At 39.9% G+C, this 17044-nt stretch overlaps 2 protein-coding genes across 9 annotated transcripts; both read right to left on the bottom strand.

Annotated features, from left to right (window-relative positions):
- Positions 1–1579: 1579 nt before the first annotated feature.
- LOC108037712 lies at positions 1580–6731 on the bottom strand. 3 transcript variants are annotated; one of them, XM_017114345.2, is made up of 5 exons: positions 5348–5513; positions 4146–4751; positions 3897–4059; positions 2709–3015; positions 1580–2648 (listed from the first exon to the last, which is right to left on the bottom strand). In XM_017114345.2, exons 2-5 carry the CDS (start codon positions 4251–4253, stop codon positions 1826–1828), a joined length of 1401 nt encoding a protein of 466 aa, XP_016969834.2. In that variant the 5' UTR covers positions 4254–4751; positions 5348–5513; the 3' UTR covers positions 1580–1825. The 3 variants fall into 3 exon arrangements, with proteins under 3 accessions (XP_016969834.2, XP_016969835.2, XP_044315284.1); XM_017114346.2 differs by having other exon boundaries at positions 5428–5494; XM_044459349.1 differs by lacking the exons at positions 4146–4751; positions 5348–5513 and adding an exon at positions 6578–6731.
- A 4406-nt stretch (positions 6732–11137) lies between these two features.
- LOC108037706 (eukaryotic translation initiation factor 4B) lies at positions 11138–16502 on the bottom strand. Of its 6 annotated transcripts, none has more exons than XM_017114334.2 (5): positions 16296–16502; positions 13676–14183; positions 13191–13302; positions 12380–12799; positions 11138–11779 (listed from the first exon to the last, which is right to left on the bottom strand). In XM_017114334.2, exons 1-5 carry the CDS (start codon positions 16311–16313, stop codon positions 11575–11577), a joined length of 1263 nt encoding a protein of 420 aa, XP_016969823.2. In that variant the 5' UTR covers positions 16314–16502; the 3' UTR covers positions 11138–11574. The 6 variants fall into 6 exon arrangements, with proteins under 6 accessions (XP_016969823.2, XP_016969824.2, XP_016969827.2 ...); XM_017114335.2 differs by having other exon boundaries at positions 13233–13302; positions 16296–16501; XM_017114336.2 differs by having other exon boundaries at positions 11663–11805; positions 16296–16499.
- Between the last annotated feature and the right edge of the window lie 542 nt (positions 16503–17044).

Genomic DNA, 17044 nt, shown 5'->3' with positions numbered 1-17044 from the left:
AAATTATATATGTAAATATTTAACAAATTTAAAGAAAATGTTGACCTTTTTGAAAGTTTTTAATTTTTCGTTTTGCTGAGTTCTCATTGAAGGTAGTTTTAAATTAATAAATCACATCATTATATTTTAAAAGTGTAAAATGCGTGTAAAATGATTGTAACCAAAAAATAAAGCCAAATATGCTATATGATCGATATAAGATTAATATAATTTATTTCCAGTTCCCAAGCAATGATTAATTCCCGACTATCCTACTTCACTCTACAACTTTTAAAGCGACACTCGCATTTATGTTGACTTTTATTTGGTTTTTACGTTTTTCCCGGCTTAGTTAGTGACCACTCGTTCCGCACCCCCCGTTCTGCTGGGGTCGTGCCTCCCCCGATTCCAGGAACCCCCTCTCGCCACCCCGCCCCTCCTGTCACACTCCGCCGTAAACACATAATGCCAGCGTCATTGTCATCGGCGCGTCGTTCGCGTCGTCAAGCTCCAACAGATGACAGAGGCGCTGTCACGGGGGTGAAATGGGGGAAAGGGGAGTGGCAAGGGGTGCAGGGGTGGAGGGGCTGTTGGGGGAGGGTCCCTGAAAGGGGTTCGTCTTGAAATCGTTCGGCGTGCACTTTTAGTTATTATTTTTCCAATACCATTTGCAAGGGAGCGAACTGTTCTCTGCTCTGTTCTTTTCCCACTAAACTGTTTATGGGTTTGTTTTCGTTTATGCAGAGGCATGTTCCATGAGTAGAGAAAATTATTTTTGAATTATTAGTAAACTAATAAGCGACTTTAATGCTACTTTTGTACTTTCTCAGTGACTTTAAACCAAATAGATAGTTAGGTAAAATTAAATCATAAGCTATTTAAATAAATATCGACTAACTGCCCCTGTATATCTTTAAATATATATATATAAAGAAAGGTCAGTTCTTTTAAATCTTTGACCGTTTATTCTAAAATGTGTGTACTCAATGTGTACTTTTATATGTTTTTATCATAAGGGGAATGTTTCACTCCCTAGGGAGCTCTTACAAATATTTTGGTTTGTAAAAGTGTGTGATTGCTTGGTTGGAACAAAAAACCCAAGAGAGTATTTGTCATGAATTGGAATTTGAATGGTAAGCCCGGTTTTTTGCTTTTAACAATTAGGGGAGGAACTAGCATTTAGTTCTTTATGAAATGGTTCGAGTACATAATACTTGATTAATTCAATGATATTACACGGTTTTAGTGAAGGCAATCAGGATGCGGTTAACTATAGGGTTCTTTGTAATATTATACCCATTCTATCGCTCACCTGTTGTTCCGTTTTCAACCACCTGACGGCTTTCGTAGGGGGTTCCGCACTTCCGGCAAGTTTCCACTGGACTCCCAGCACTAGAAGCGAAAAAGGGGGAGTTCTCACCTCCGCGAAGGAAAACTACCGAACTGCTCACCTGCTCAGGGCCAAAATCAGAGGACCCCGCTCCCGCTGAGCGTGGAGCACTCGGAGCAGCTGGGCGTCGTTCAGCGGGACATCCTTCAGCCGCAGCGATGACTAATGGGTTGGATGGGATGTGGAGAAAAGGAAACCAAACACTTCGGATTACATCACAAATCACTTAAAGCACATTTTATTACGGCATAACACTTAGGGGAAACGGCTGGGACTTAAACTAATTTGTCGTACACTCTTGGCCACTTTCGGAGTCGCACTCGCAGGCTCCTTGCCCCTTCGCAGCGAGCAGAACTTCAGCATGTCGACGGGCTGGGGCCACGCAATCAACTGACCCGCGAGATCTCTGGTTTTTAGGGGGCGTCTGTCGAAGATCGAACCACTGATTGGGCCACGCTACACCAGATCGCAGACGCCGCGGTTTAGGAAGACCTCGAGGCACGTGTTGTCCACGCGGTCGAAGAGCAGCGATCCGAACCTCCGGGCCGTGTAGTCCACGATCAGCACCATCTTGCAGTTGATGCACTTGTCGCGGTAGTGGAACAGCAGCCCCACCGTCGGGTGCACCACATGGTCCGCGTACCCGGGAGCCGAGCGGTACACCTGGTGGTTGCCCATCTCCACAATGGCCCTGGCATTCACCACCACCTTGCTCCGCACGTAGGCGGGCAGAACCTCCAGGGTCCTCCGGACCTTCGACTGGGTGTATAGCAACCGGTTGAGGACGTGGGCGGGGGCGTTGTAGGTGTCGTTGCTGTCCCGCCGGTGGAAGAAGACGTTGCGGAAGACGAAGCCCGCGGTGCGCCCCTCGTCGCACTGGCGCAGGTAGTCCGCCAGGGTGTTGTGCTTCAGCGGCATCACCACCTCGTCCAGATCCACAACCGCCGCATACCGGAAGTTGTCCACCACATTCGCCCGGTAAACGCAGTCGTTGAACTGGGCCACTATTCCGGCGTAGTGGACGTCCTGCAGATGCGCCTGGACATTCCACTCGAAGACGTCGGCCAGGCCGATCCGTTGGTAGTGCTCCAGAACGCGACGCACATCCTCGCTGGCCTCCACGTAGTAGAAGTAGAAGTGGCTGGCTCCCTGCAGTCGATATATCTCCACGAACTCCACCAGACGGAGCACATTAGAGTAGTTCTCCTGCAAGGGACCCACGCACACGGAGATCGTGGGACGGGATCGAGCGAACAGGTTGGTCATGTTGCGGGGATAACTGGGGATTAATGGAGACTTTAAGCTGGATTGGATTATAGAGTGGACAATATGCACTCACCTGATCTGAACGAAGGTGGGACTCAGGTGACTGAGGCGGTTGGAGGCGTAGGCCAAGGCCACCGCCTGCGGCAGTCGCATGGGGGCGTGGCGGGAGGCGTGCAGCGGACACATGATGCTCCAGGCCGCGAAGGTGTTGTTGTGGACATCATGCATGGCGCCCGCCTCCTCAGCCACAATCTCCTGGCTCTTGAAGTCCGCGAAACGCACGATGCAGCTCACTTTGGAGTCGCGCATGCGCTCGGGAAGAATGGCAAAGACGCGCAGCGATCCGATGGTCATCTGCTCCTCGTCCAGGCGGACATTCCCTATCATAAATAATTGTTTATTAGATTTGAGAAGCCTTAGTGTTCTGGTTTTTAGTACTATCACAAAATAAATACCCCCTAGCATTTTTTACATCGCTACGATATTCTTATCAATTCCTTTTCTTATCAGTTTTTCACTTTATATTTTTGAATAAATATTGCCAATGTAAATATGACGTCATATTTTTGAAACTTTCAAAGTGAGAAAAGAGAAAAATTTGGAACATGTTGGCATGTTGCTTACAGAAATGTCAGCCAATGCCAAATATTTAAAAATAATTATACCCGTTACTCGTAGAGTAAAAGGGTATATTGTATTCGTGCAAAAGTATGTAACAGCTAGAAGGAAGCGTTTCCGACCCTATAAAGTATATATATTCTTGTTCAGGGTCACTAGCCGAGTCGATCTAGCCATTTCCGTCTGTCCGTCTGTCCGTCTGTCCGTCTGTCTGTCCGTCTGTCTGTCTGTCTGTCCGTATGAACGCTGAGATCTCGGAAACTATAAAAGCTAGAAGATTGGCATTTTGCATGTAGATTGTAGAAGTTCCTACGCAGCGCAAGTTTGTTTCAAAAGGTGCCACGCCCCTTTAACGCCCACAATCGCTTATATACGATTTTAAAAATTTAAATATTTCGGAAAAGTAAAAATGCAGTTTTATTGTGTTTATCAATACCTATCGAAATAATTTTTCAAATCGGACCATTCGTTAAAAAGTTATGCGTGATCAAAGTTTCTATCTCCATCGCCCTCGCACTCCCTTTACCTGTGTAACGGGTATCTGATAGTCGGGGCACCCGACTATAGCGTTCTCTCTTGTTTTTAATTATAATCAAATTATTTTTGAAATATTTATTGACCGGCTAGAGTCTGCCGAGCTCACCTATTATATCCGTCCTGGCATCGAAGTAGGCCGAGTAGATCTCGTGCCGGAACGTGGCATTGCCTATCCGGCGCCAACTGTTGCTGTAGTCCCAGTGCGGATTGGGCCGCTCGAAGATCAGCTGGCGATGCGCCTTGGCCAGATCCTCGCGCAGGCGCTCGTTCTGCAAGTGGAAGGGAGAAGGGAACAAGACCGGGAAGGATTAGTCACAGGACCGTTGCGGGGCTGAAGGGTATCCGCCACACTCACAAGGCTCGAGCGCATGGAGATGTAGACCAGGACGAGCATGGCACTGGCCACCAGGGCGGACAGCGCGAAGTACACATGCTGGAAGCGGTTCTCCTGGGCGGCCAGCATTTCTCGAGTGGGGGAAAACAGCGCTCGGGACTCCGCTCCTCAGGAATCGCCGACGGCAACTAAACTGTTTATTTATTTTCTAGCAGCGCGTTGCGTGGACGTCGACTGAAACCGAGACTGAGGGCGGCAACGGCTACGTTGGCGTTGACCTAGACGCCGACGTCTTGGGTCTCGTTCTCGGGTCGGGTCTTCTGATTCTCGGGCTTTGGGGTCTCCAGTCAACCCCAAGCGGCTCCTGTTGCTTATTTGCTTAGTGCTCTTGATGGCCGGCCATCGATTAGCGATAACACGTGTGCGGTTGTCGCTATTCGCTAGACGCTTGTCTTTGTGGGGGCGTTCCTCCAGTGTCATCACCATCGACTGCCGCCCGTCCTCGGCATTCTTTCGCCACCTCCGCACCACTGACCCACCCAGCCACAAGTTCACTTGGCGCCCCGCAATACGCAAATAAGTATTTCCCTCACACACTGGCAGAATGAAGATACGCAGGGTATACGCCTGGCCGGATAAAGCGCAAAATTATGGCATTTTAATCCCACAACATTTAAAATAGATCTCTAAACTGTGTATATCACTTTTACTGTGCGAAAATGAACATTTTTATTTTCAAAATATATGTAAATGTATATAAACGTGAAAACGAATGCAAAATTTACGATCTTTATGTTTTTGCTATATGTAGGTTAATTAACTATTAGCAACTTTTTTCTTTATTTTTTTGTAGGGTTATTGAACTCCATAAATTGCAAAAATAATTATTACAAAAAAAATCTATAAAATTTTGTTTTTGGTGTATTAGCTTTGATCTTTTCCAAAACTTAAATATGTTTCAAGTCCTTTAATTCCTATTTAATAGGTTTATTTTTCATAAGAAATTTTGTAATGAGACGTTTTCATAGCTCAAGAGGTGATTTTAGGACACGAATGGTGCTTTTTGTTAAATACCTCAATTGGTTTTCGTTATAAGTAATACAAATTTGTTTAATATCATTTCCGCATTGCCATGGCAAATTAATCACATTTATATTTTCATTTAATCATTGTTCGACGTGGACTAAATCAAACCTGAGAAACACAAGTTTCAAATTTTATACCCTTAACTATGTATATCACAATTGTAACCCCTTTTGTAACGATTAAATGCATTTTAGGAATTTTTCCGCTGTGCACTAACGAGGGTGGGGCGTACGCTTTCCCGCTTTTCTGCTTTTCCGCTTTTCTCCAGGACGCGTATGCAACAAGTTAATCAACGCACGCCTCGCATCAAACTGGCGCCTCAGTCCACGGACGCTGTCATCAAATGGCGGCGCCCCCGGCAGCGCGGCGGCGTCGCAGCAGCTGCGCAGCGGCAGAGCTTCGAGGGCCTTGTACAGCGTACTCATGCCCCAAAAGTGGGTGGTGGGTGCTGGACTGGGGGGAGGGCTTAATAAATTGTACGCTTGTCTCCCGATTGGAGTGTCCATGTCCATGTCTACCGCCTCGAGTGAGTCAGCGTCGCTTTCCCAAGCTATTTTTAAGTTAATACAGCCGACATCCTCCACTTTTATTATTGAGAATGAAAATATATCAATTATACATAGCCACATGCCAGCGGACAGCACACACAAGCGCGCTTTTCTTTTATTCGGACACATGTTTATGTATAATTGCCGCATTTAATACATTCGTCTTGGACATGGCAATCGAAAGTGAGCGAAGGCGTTGACCACTTGATGCTTTGGGCAAAATAATGCTGCCACAGTGGGACCAAAATGGTTTACAACTTTTGGGTCACCGAAATCAGTTCAATCAGTGTTTAGAGCAGTAAACCGTTTTTCAGACTACCGCATTAAATTTATTTTTGAGATTTTTGCTATGTTGTTTTTTCATATTTTACTGCCACCCCTTAAATTTTTTATTTGCACATGTAATGTACTGATTATTTACATACGTAGAAGCAAGCTAATCACGAAATACGTACATGAAAAAACTATGTTGCCATGTGTTTTTCTTCATAAGTTGAAGTCCCTTTATGTCGTTTAACACAGACATAAGTATAATTTCGAAATGTTTGCTTAAACGTTTTACCCTAACGGACAAACAGCTTTATACCTCATTATTGGTCATAAACACTAACAATCGGGGCACTGTATATTTCAATTTGTTTTCCTTCACAGCGTTTTCACATAAATACAACGAATATTTTGTAGGTATTTCGTTCATTTTGTGCTATTCAAAGCGAAATATTAATTATTCAAACCATTAAGTACTTTAAGGAGGTCCGGATGTGTTTTTGACAGAGCCTATTTGTAGCCAATATAATGCGGCTAATTTGTCACACTCACTTGTAGGAATTTATAGGCGACGAGCAGGAAAATATATACGAAAAAGACCAGGAACGCGAAATAGGTCGCCTTGGGACGCTGCCAGTACGAAATCTTACGCATTTTCCACAAATGCTGGGAAATCACGCATCCAAAAAACCGAACTATAATCCAAAAAGAGTGGAACTAAACTGAAGCGCAGAGCGCTTCACTGCCGATAATTTATCAGGTCTTATCAGCTTGGTTCCATTGATAAGATGTGCTATCGCCGGAATAGAAACGCACCTAATTGAGTTGCTCAGGTAGCGAACACGCTTTTAGATAGTTTTTGAGAACACTTAACGAAACAAAATGAAGAGTCTAGTCGTTAAAGTACTCTTTTTCCTACAATATTTTTAAATAAGAGTGGTTAGACGAAGTCAAGAAGACAATACAAATTAACCACCGCTACTTTCAGGCATTTAATTGGTCATTTAATGGGTTAGGTTTGTTAATAAGGTTTGTTATAATATTGTTAATAATAATAATAGAACTATGATTATATTATACTGATAACTATATAACCAACACAAAGCAATTGTTTTATTTCATTATCAAGGTTTAAAAAAATGAAAAATATAATTTAAAATCTCAAAACATGTAAAGATTTTTGCGATTTTTTTTAATAAGCGCGCTTATCTCCAAACATATTATTCATATCATTGAATATATATCTAAGCCAATTACTCATGCATTTTGTTCAGATTTGAACCTTTTGATAATTGTTTAAAAGTGTACAATTTTTCAAAATGTGCGTTAAAATACTTTTAAGTTCATTGAAATGTTTCCTTTATTTAACATTATATAAAGTGTAAGTCTTAAAACTTAAGAGGCTTTTATTAGTTTTAATCAATTAAGTACTTAAAATCTTCTTGGTCTTTTTTCAGGAGCCCCCGTTCCCAACAGCTGCACCTTTGGCTCATCCTTAGCCCGCATACTGCCAGTAGCCAAATCATGTCCAATTGATGATCCCACAAGAGTCCTAAGTGAAATTAAATGCAACCAGCATAACTGAACAACCAGTAGTTGCCAAACTGACACAGGAGCTGGTAAAACCACCCCAAGGTTGATACCCCTGCCCCTATCCAACTGCTTTTGTTATCATCTCTTTGAGAAAACATTTGGGTGAACACCTTTCACGGGGGATTTTCGCCAAGGGACCAAAGGAAACCCCCAGCAGCGTGAGAAAGCGAACGGGAGAAATCTTGACTAATTACTATGCACTCAACTGGTAGCCCTAGATCACTCGGTTCCCACAAGACGACAAAGTCGGGCAAACCGGGGGTGACATAACCCGGTAACCCTCCACCGGGAATCGGAATCCAGAGCCAAGAAGTAAGGCGATCGCGGGGACAGTGCCGACATACCAGCATAAAAATGAAATAAGCATTTCCAATTCAATTCATTCCTTGAGCCTAACCCTCGTTTTATTGTTGTTATGGCCCAGCGGCACGCACCCGGTTCTTGGTTCCCAGTATCCAGAATCGAACCCCTTCCAGGCATTTTGAATTCCCCCTCTGCTGGCACGCCTGCGTCATGCGAAAGTATTTCCAACAGTCGGCGATGGTGGTGGATTTTCCGCCCAGTATAAAAGACCGATCGAATCGGCATTGCAGCACAGTTCAGTCTAGTATTCCGAAGAGTGACGACATCGGACTCGAAGATCGCTAAGCCGCCACCGTTTGGTGTGGCGGCCTCAGCCGTTAATTAAAGTTCGTTAATTAAAGAAAAGTATTTCGACATTGGAAAGTTCTTCAAGACCATGGAATTCTTTCTGGATTTGTGTAAGTATTAAGCAAGTGACAGTCCTTAAAATAAATATTACAATGGCTTGTTTCCTTCTGCAGGAATACAAGAAAAAAACTACTATATAAACCGACTCAACAATAGTTCAACAGTTCATAACTTTAAACTCTTGTTATGATAAAAGCAACAGGAAATACATTGCTCAACAAGTAAATGCAAAACCAATGACTCATTAAAAATGTGGATATGTTATTGGCCACGCTAAGACAATACAGCAAATATTTGCCTTACCAAGAGTTGTGAAACTAAAGGTGTTAAAAGTTGACTTCAATACCAGCAAATTATAGCCATGATACACCATGATACAATAGCATACAATCAGACAAAGGAATTCCATATCATAAAATAATAAAAACTCGATATAAAATACAAAAATCCAAGAGCTGCAAATATTACGATTGCCAAGAAAAAATTACTACGAAAATTATCAGCACAGACATAATTTAAAAATATTAAAAAAAAAAATTATGGAGGACTGCGACTCAAGGACATATTTACTACATTTCATCTATTCTTTCACTATCCAAGCTGTTCCTTAAAAAATGCTATACAAATCAACATTTCGCTTCACCATTATCGACCAAACTAGCCAACAAAAGAATAAATCTTCCAAAATTGTATTCATAAGTTCTCCAAATTTCAAACATACACCGCTCACATTTAGTTAAAAATTTATTTGTGCCTTTTTAGTTTCATATTTTTTTTTTAGTTTTGTTGATGTTTTTTGTTAAACCAATTTGAAAGCTATAAATTTGTTGGTCTAACAATATCCTTGTAAAAAGTTTCCACTCTGTAAAGTTCTAAATTAACAGATGAACTATAGGAAAGTTTTCTCAATGTATATTGCCAATAGCAAAGCATGTTTTTGTTAAAAAATGATTGTGTTAAACATGAGGTTCCCCGAGCTATAACTAAATTCAATTAATTTTGATTTCATTCCCATTTCTTAAAACGTTAATATTCTGTGATTATCATTTTCAATTCATTTATTTAATTTTTTTTTTTAATTTCCTATTAATTTGAAGATATTTTGTGATTTTTTCGGTTCATTATGATGGATGTGGTAAGTGTTTTTCTTTCATTATTTTCATTAATTTTATTTTATACAAATCCTTTATTTCCAATTTGTTCTTATTTGTATTTAATTTGCTTTCTTTAATAGTTTTTTTTATTTAATGAATTATTATTTTTTTAAATTTATTTCGTTGCAAGCTTTTTTCGAGATTTTTATTTTATTTTATAATTTTTAAAGTTCAAATAATATTTTATTTTCGTTTTTTTATAATCGATCATAATTGGTCAAAAATGATTCTGTTCTTATTTTATTAAAAAGTTTTTTTTTTGAATTATATTGGGTTATCTAAAATTTGGTAAGTTTTCAATTTATTTTATTTTTATATTGTAATTTTTTTTGCTTTATACTTTACTTTATATATACTTTACTTTATATTTATTTTAAAATTTCAATTTATAAAATTATGTTGATTGACTTATTTTTAATGTTATTAAAATTATTAGATTATCTGTTTAAGTATTAGTAAATTTTTAATTTCTTATTTTTTTTATTTCTTATATTTCTTGACAATTTTGTGGCGTTATTAAACTTATTTTAAGCATTTTCATTTCAATATGAACGTAGATATATTTTCATCTCCTGATTTCTAAATTTTTAAGTTGATTAAAATATTTTTTTAGTTATTTGTTGGAATTAAAATTTTTTTTGTTTTTATTTTAATAAATCATTAAGTTACTGATTTATCTTTAGTATTTACATAAGTTCAATGTTGTTTTAAAAGGTTTTTTGTTTTACATGGTATTTTAAATTTGAATTTATTTTTTTATTGCTTTAATTTTTGTTTAATTTTTTCATTGGATTTTAAATTGCATTTACTACTTTTTTGACTTAACGAACTCTTTTTTTTAATCATGGGTAGTTGACTTTAGTATTTGCTTAAGTTTAATATTTGTTTTTTTAATTTTTTTATTGTGTTTTATTTATTTTTATTTGTAATTTTAAATTGATTATTGATAATTAAACTTTAATTTTTTTAATGGATTTTAAATTGCAGATTCTTTTATTTTTAATTTAACAAACTGTGTAGTTTTTTTTGGTAGATATATTTTTTTATAATAAATCATGAGTTGTTGATTTACCTTTAGTATTCACCTAAGTTCAATTTGCTTAAAACATTTTATTTTTTAATTTTGTTACATAATTTTTTAGTTCTGGAATTCTTTTTATTTTATTTTAATTACCTTTATATTTTTTACTGTGGTCTAATATTGCATTTCTTTTTGCGTATTTAAAAATTATTATTTTATTTAGTTTTTGTAACAATTTAAGATTTGTATTGCTTTATATTATTGTTTTAAATTTTTTTATTTAAAGAAATACTTTTTTGTTTTAAAATAAATCTAATTTCTTGAGAGTTTATGGTTTTTGTTGATTTTCGTTTATATTATCCTTTGACCTTGCATAAGTTCTGTGATTCTTTCTTTTATTTTATTTTACAAACTTTTTGTTTTGTTCATTCATTTATATAATGTTGTTTAATTATTTCTTTTATTTTTTTTATTTCTTCTTTGTTGAAACATATTTTATATTTTAAATATGTGTTATTTATTATGATTTTATCAATTTTGATTTGTTTAATTGTTTTGATGACTATTTCAGTTATTTATATTGAAATATTCGACTTTATTTTATTTAATATTATTATTTTTACTCTTACTTAGTTATTTTTTATATATTATTGTGTATACTTAATTTTTTTATCAAACTTAATTTTGTTGTTTATTTCTCGAGCTCAGGGTTTCTCACAAAGAAAGTTTATTGTAATAATAAAAAATAATGTATTACCTCTTAGTTAAGCATTTAATACATGAACAATAAAATAAACTGTACTTCCAACTGAAAAATACTTATTGTACTTATTACCCTGATAAAAACCAACCATTTTTTGAGGATCTTTGAAATTTGTTTATTTGAGCAAAGCTGTGCCACACATAAATATTTCTTTGGAGACTTAGCTTACGAATTACACATAAATACGGATAGTAGGTTACACTAAGCCCTGCCACGCCCACCGGGCGGGCATCTCTCCCAGCCGCTGCACTGCATCCGGTCCTGGATTTGAATGTGGACTCTGATCTGGTTTGGGTTCCAAGTCCAGTTACTGCTCGGCTGCGCCGGCACTTCCCTCGGCGGCTGTTTGGGCCGCTGGGATGGGCATGCTCTGGCCACCAGCACCACCACCACCACTTCCACCATTGCCGGCGGGACTCGCCGTGTTTCCTGGACCGTCCGATGGAGTGTCCGCGTCCCGTTCGAGCAGATAGCTGACGCCTAGAGGACGTGGTCGGCCACCATAGGAAGAGCTACAAGGGGCGACAAGAGGGCAAGCCTATCTTAATGCCGTGACCGATTCCGAGTTCGAATCCGTGCGGGGAATTACTGTGGGTGCACTCAGTGACCAATAAAAGAACCTTGAACCCTAAAATGGTTAATTTCTAATACAAACGTCAATCAATCAAAATAATAATATTGACGATTTTGGTAAGAAAATCATTAAAAATGTAGATTGCGGTAAGTTTATAAATTTAAAAGAAATCTAATGCTGTCCCAGCATTTTTGATTATACTAAGCATTCTTAAAAATGTAATATTCACGCGCTCTTTAGTTTTATAAGTTCTACAATAACATATATAGCTGAGCTTAAAATTTTGTCAAGACCTTTTTAATAAACACCTTTTACAGAAGCATTTTAAAGCATTTTTCTTAAATTTTTTTAAAACTCTACTTTTTGTTCCTCAGTGTAACGTCAGCAATATTGAAAAACAAAAGAATGAAGTCAAGTAAAAATATTATTTCCTAGGATAATTAGCTTGTTTTAATCGAGTCTCTCAAATTCAAGGCTATTTTATTTGTCTGAGTGCGTTGACGATGCTGTTGCAGGGGAAGCACCCACTGCAACTTACCTCTGTGCATCCCGCTCCCTGTCCCGTTCCCGTTCCCGTTCCCGCTCCCGACTGCCGCCGCTGCCGCTCGAGCCGTTGCTGCTGCTACTGCTGCCGCTGCTGCCCGATGCACTGCTACCGCTGCCTCCACTGCCCTTCTCCTGGTCCCCCAGATAGGTCCAGCTGCCAGGACCTCCCTCCGATCCCAGCACATTGGTATGGCCGCCCACTCGGGAGCTGTCGCTGCCAATGGCCGAGGATGTAACCTTGGAGCCACCGGCATAGGGACAATTTCCGGAGATTCGCCCACAAGGCGAACTCATTGAGGAGGAGGGTCGAGAGTAGGAGTAGCCATGCCCTCGATTCCTGCCAGCATCACTTTCGTCCTCATCGCCGGCGAAGTAATAGCCACGTCCGGAGTTATCGAAGCCGGATTGACCCCTGATCCATTTTAAGTGGTTGTTGTTCGGCAAACGGAAGCGGAGCGGTAGTCGAGTGGGAGTCAACGGGGCGGATACGGGTTTTTTGGGCGGAAAATAGTGAGTGCAGTTGTTGGGGTGCATTACGGATTAAATCATGTTGGATTGGTTTTGCCAGCCGTGAATCATCCGCAGTGTCCACAGTGTTGTTGATGTATGGTGTGTTGTTCAGAGTTGTTGTTGTACATGATGTTGGTGTGGTTGTTTTTGTTGTTGTTGTTAGCGTGTTGTTGAGTTGTTGTATGAAAGTAGAGAGTAAAATCGGAAACAATTCAGAGATAGAAAGCCAAAGATACTGAGATAGCAGACAACATGGATATACATTTTATATACACAAAAGAGTGCGACGATACCTGTAGGTCTCATCCCAAGGGCGATAGTTGCGAAAATCATACCTGGAGTAGTAGCGATCGTACGGATCGTACCGATCATAGCTGCCAGACCTCGACCGATCGTATAAGCGGTCTGAAAAGGAATAATAAGTTATAGTATACTATATGCACAAGTATAAGATTATGTTTCCAAATAACATTTTGCGCCCATATGTAAAACTATTATATTATATATTTTATACAGTATAAATATTTAAAATAATTAAATATGTTACTTTGACTATTTTACTTTTATGTAGGGCTTAGACAGATAAATAGTTTAGTATAAAATTGAGGATGTATAGAAAAGGGACTCATAAATTAAATTAGTATTCAATAAACACTTTTCTTGTTAAACTTGTATTAAGTAAAATTTAATGTAAAACCTTTCTAAAATATGAATAGAAACCCACATTTCACCTTTTGTGCTTAATAATTTTAAATTAATTTTTTTAAATTTTACATACCTCGGGAAGAGCCTTCGCTGTAGCGATCACCTCCATAGTAGCGATCTCTGTTGTCGTACCCATATCCCCGTTCCCGATCGTAGGCTCCGCGTTCGCGATCGTAGGACCCACTATACCCGGACCCCCTTCTGTAGTCATCATAGCCACGCCCCTCGTACCGGTCGTACGTCCTTGGGGTGTACCGATCATCGTAGTAGCGGGAGCGATCGTAGTACCGGTCGTAGTCGCGATCCCTGCTGCTGCTGCGGTCATCGTAGCCGGAATAATACCAGGCGCTGCTGCGCATATCGTCGCCCGATCGGCTGGCATATCCGCCGTAGTAGCGATCCCGGTCCCGATCCTCGTAGCACCTCACACAGCGCGACTGGCGACTCTTTCCCCGCAGCACCGAGTCAAGGATTCCAACGCTCGCGGTGGCCAGCTGCTGATCCTTGACGTCCACGCCGGAACGAGCCTCCGGTCCTGTCACCGCCGCCTGGACACAGACTATCAGGGCCAGGCAGGATAGCTAATACCAGACAAAATATACACAAATTTAAAAGTATTCATTACCATATTCAAAGTAATTTAATTTTATTTAATTTTTGTTTGTAAATAATGAGGTCTTGGAACATTTGTATTAAAACATTGTCTTAAGAGATTTTCAAACCATAACTCTAAGACTAACTCCATAACCATAACTCTTCAAATATTTCTGTAGTTTTCAGTTTCAACTGTATGAGAATTGTTTTATAAGAGGCTTTGTAATTATACAAAACGAAAATACGAATTAAAAAAATAAAAATATGAGCATAAACTAATTTCATATCATAGCATGGTAATAACTTTATGCGATCGCAATTTAAATGGCTTTAGTGGTCTAGTTCTAAAGGCACCGATAAAGATCCTTTCAATTCACTTAATTATTCAGATGTATACGTAGGTGATATTTTGTATTCTGCATGGAAATCGGGAGTGCGATCATCATTAGTTGATTGGCTTTAATTGCCGCTGAGTGCGGGGCCTATCGCAATCGGCTAAGCCGGGGAACCAGCCAGCCAATACATATCTCACGGTTCAGCTGCCAACTGGGCCAAAACACGGAGCTCCGTGGCAGCCTCCGATCGTAATTGAGGCGCCCTCCGCCCACAGATGAACACCGCTAAAGTGGACGACAACGCCGCGTGGCCAGTCGGCGTGAAATATGATCAGCTCCCCCACCGATTATGCAATGGATTTTGGGCCAGGCCAGAAGAGCTCGGGGATGGCCGGGTAGCATTGACATCATTTCCAGCCCGGCTCATGGCTGCATGAATCAGATTTGGAATCGGAATCGGAACCATAACTCCAGTGGCACATGCTAAAGCCGAAAATCCGAGAATGGCCAGCCCAAGCAGAGTTAATCATGGAAAATATTTTGCTGGCTGGCCGCCACGCTTTGTTAGCCAAGCATCAGGAACAACTTCCGGCCAAAGCCGATGGTGTTGGCTTCGGCATGTGGGGAATGGATGTGGATCGACGTGACTTGTCACTGACTCTGGCCAACTTCATTAGAATAATTATATTTCGAGCGAGTACCGGGCGGTATGAGTATATGAATGTGGCAAATTGTTTCGCTGACCGAGGGTCGTTGCCATCGAAAATCCATGAATGGGTTTTTCGGGGCCCTATTGGAGTTTGGCCATTCCGTCGGCCCTAATTTACATAACATGATCGTAATATTTTGGGGGTTGCATAATGTGTTCTCTATATGTTACATAACATTTATTTTGGGTCAGGTTTAGTTAACAGTTCCACGATTAAATAATGATACCACGAAGGATGTATGTATATGCATTAAAATCAAACTGCCCTTACTTTTCTTTAGATATAAGGAAACAATAATTGTCATAAACTGATTTATGTTTTCATTTTCAAAAGCCTTTTAAGAATATCTGAGGGTAGTTTATTGTTATGCACAATAAATTAAATACGATGCACGCTATGTGAATTAATAAAAACCAAGGGTGTTTAATATGTAGATTGTGTTCGTTAATGATTGATATGGAAAAATATGTTAAGTCGTTTAAAAAAGCAGATATACATGTTGTATGTAATGATTTAACAGATTTAATTTTCTAATTGTTCTACACATCGTTTTACTTGTAGGAAAAGTCTTTTTAAAGTGTAATTAAGTGATTTTTTTTTTAGGATGTAATGATTATTATTTACTATGTTAGGATTTTAACAGATTTTGTTATCTAATTGTTATACAAATTCATTTACTTATAGGAAGTGTGTTTAAAAAGTGCTATTAGGTGATTATTCTTTAGAAAGTTTGCCTGATTTTTAAGACAGGGTATGATTAATAAATATTATTTAGTTGTTAAGGATATCGACTAGTAAAAATAAATAAAATTGACCAAAATGATGTGTTCAAAGACATTTATAAGTGGCAATATAAACTGTGGCAAGGATTTAAGTCATAAAAGACTCATCTGTGGAATCTAGAAGACCTGTTTGAAGTTTCCATTATATTTCTTGATAGTTAGAATCATAGAGAGCAATTTTATAATGTAGTATTAAAGTAGTGGATTGATTTCCCTAAGAATTCTGGTGGAATTCCCGCGGTTATTTAGAATTCCACGACATCAGAACTCACCAGCACAATAGCACGCATGGTGACCCCGCTTCACTTGGTTCCACCGAATCGATCACAAACTTGGCACCTGGCACACGACGCGCCTCTTTTATTTTGGGGTAAGACCGAGAATATCCTTTCCGAACTGTTTCACAACGAGCCAAAGCGTCTCGGACTGGCGTCAGACCGCGAATGATGTGGCCGGGACGGTGGGTCCGTATTTATCTGAACTCCAACCCGAGCTCTGGTTCTGGCCGAGCCGAGAGCACTGAACCGCGATCCCAGCCCCGGATCATCGTGGCTATTAGAGGTGGGATTGCTTTTCGGCGGTTGTGGTGCTGATGGCTGTGGTTCGCTGGCATTCGTGGCTAAGGTGTTGGCACTCGGTGCTTCTGATTTTTTTTTGGCCTGGGCTGGCACGTCGATTTGTCACTTCGCCTGCTCCAACACCTTGGGGCGGGCTCTGCTCTCGTTTCATGGTCAGTTTGCCTTTCGGAGAATGGCAGGGAGGATGTGCCCGAAAAACGCCTCGATTGTCTCATCGAGACGCGGGCTAATTATGCGTCTGTTGCGTAATGCCCCGAAGAACACTCCTGTGAAATTATCGCGGATTATTCCGGCTTCTCGAGCGCTGAATCACAGAGACCTGAGGCTGAGACTCAGCATGAGATTAGCATTTCCACTTCCAACTGGAACAAAACACTTTTCAGCGCTTACATAATTCACGACCGTGACCATGAAAAGGCTTTCCACCTGAAGACGTCCCAAAT

This window comes from Drosophila rhopaloa, unplaced genomic scaffold (assembly GCF_018152115.1).
Source record: "Drosophila rhopaloa isolate 14029-0021.01 unplaced genomic scaffold, ASM1815211v1 contig_195, whole genome shotgun sequence".
In the NCBI taxonomy this organism is placed as follows: domain Eukaryota; kingdom Metazoa; phylum Arthropoda; class Insecta; order Diptera; family Drosophilidae; genus Drosophila; species Drosophila rhopaloa.
The sequence above is the reverse complement of the archived record's forward strand: the minus strand, read 5'-3'. Positions and strand labels throughout refer to the sequence as shown.

Coding starts and splice junctions, on each gene's coding strand:
- LOC108037712 (XM_017114345.2), bottom strand. CDS start 4,253: ATGCTGGCCGCCCAGGAGAACCGCTTCCAGCATGTGTACTTCGCGCTG. Junction 3,016..3,896: donor TGCCAGGACGGATATAATAG/GTGAGCTCGGCA, acceptor TATTTATGATAG/GGAATGTCCGCCTGGACGAG. Junction 2,649..2,708: donor CCCACCTTCGTTCAGATCAG/GTGAGTGCATAT, acceptor ATTAATCCCCAG/TTATCCCCGCAACATGACCA.
- LOC108037706 (XM_017114334.2), bottom strand. Junction 13,303..13,675: donor CAGCGAAGGCTCTTCCCGAG/GTATGTAAAATT, acceptor ATTCCTTTTCAG/ACCGCTTATACGATCGGTCG. Junction 11,780..12,379: donor AGGGAGCGGGATGCACAGAG/GTAAGTTGCAGT, acceptor CGCCCCTTGTAG/CTCTTCCTATGGTGGCCGAC.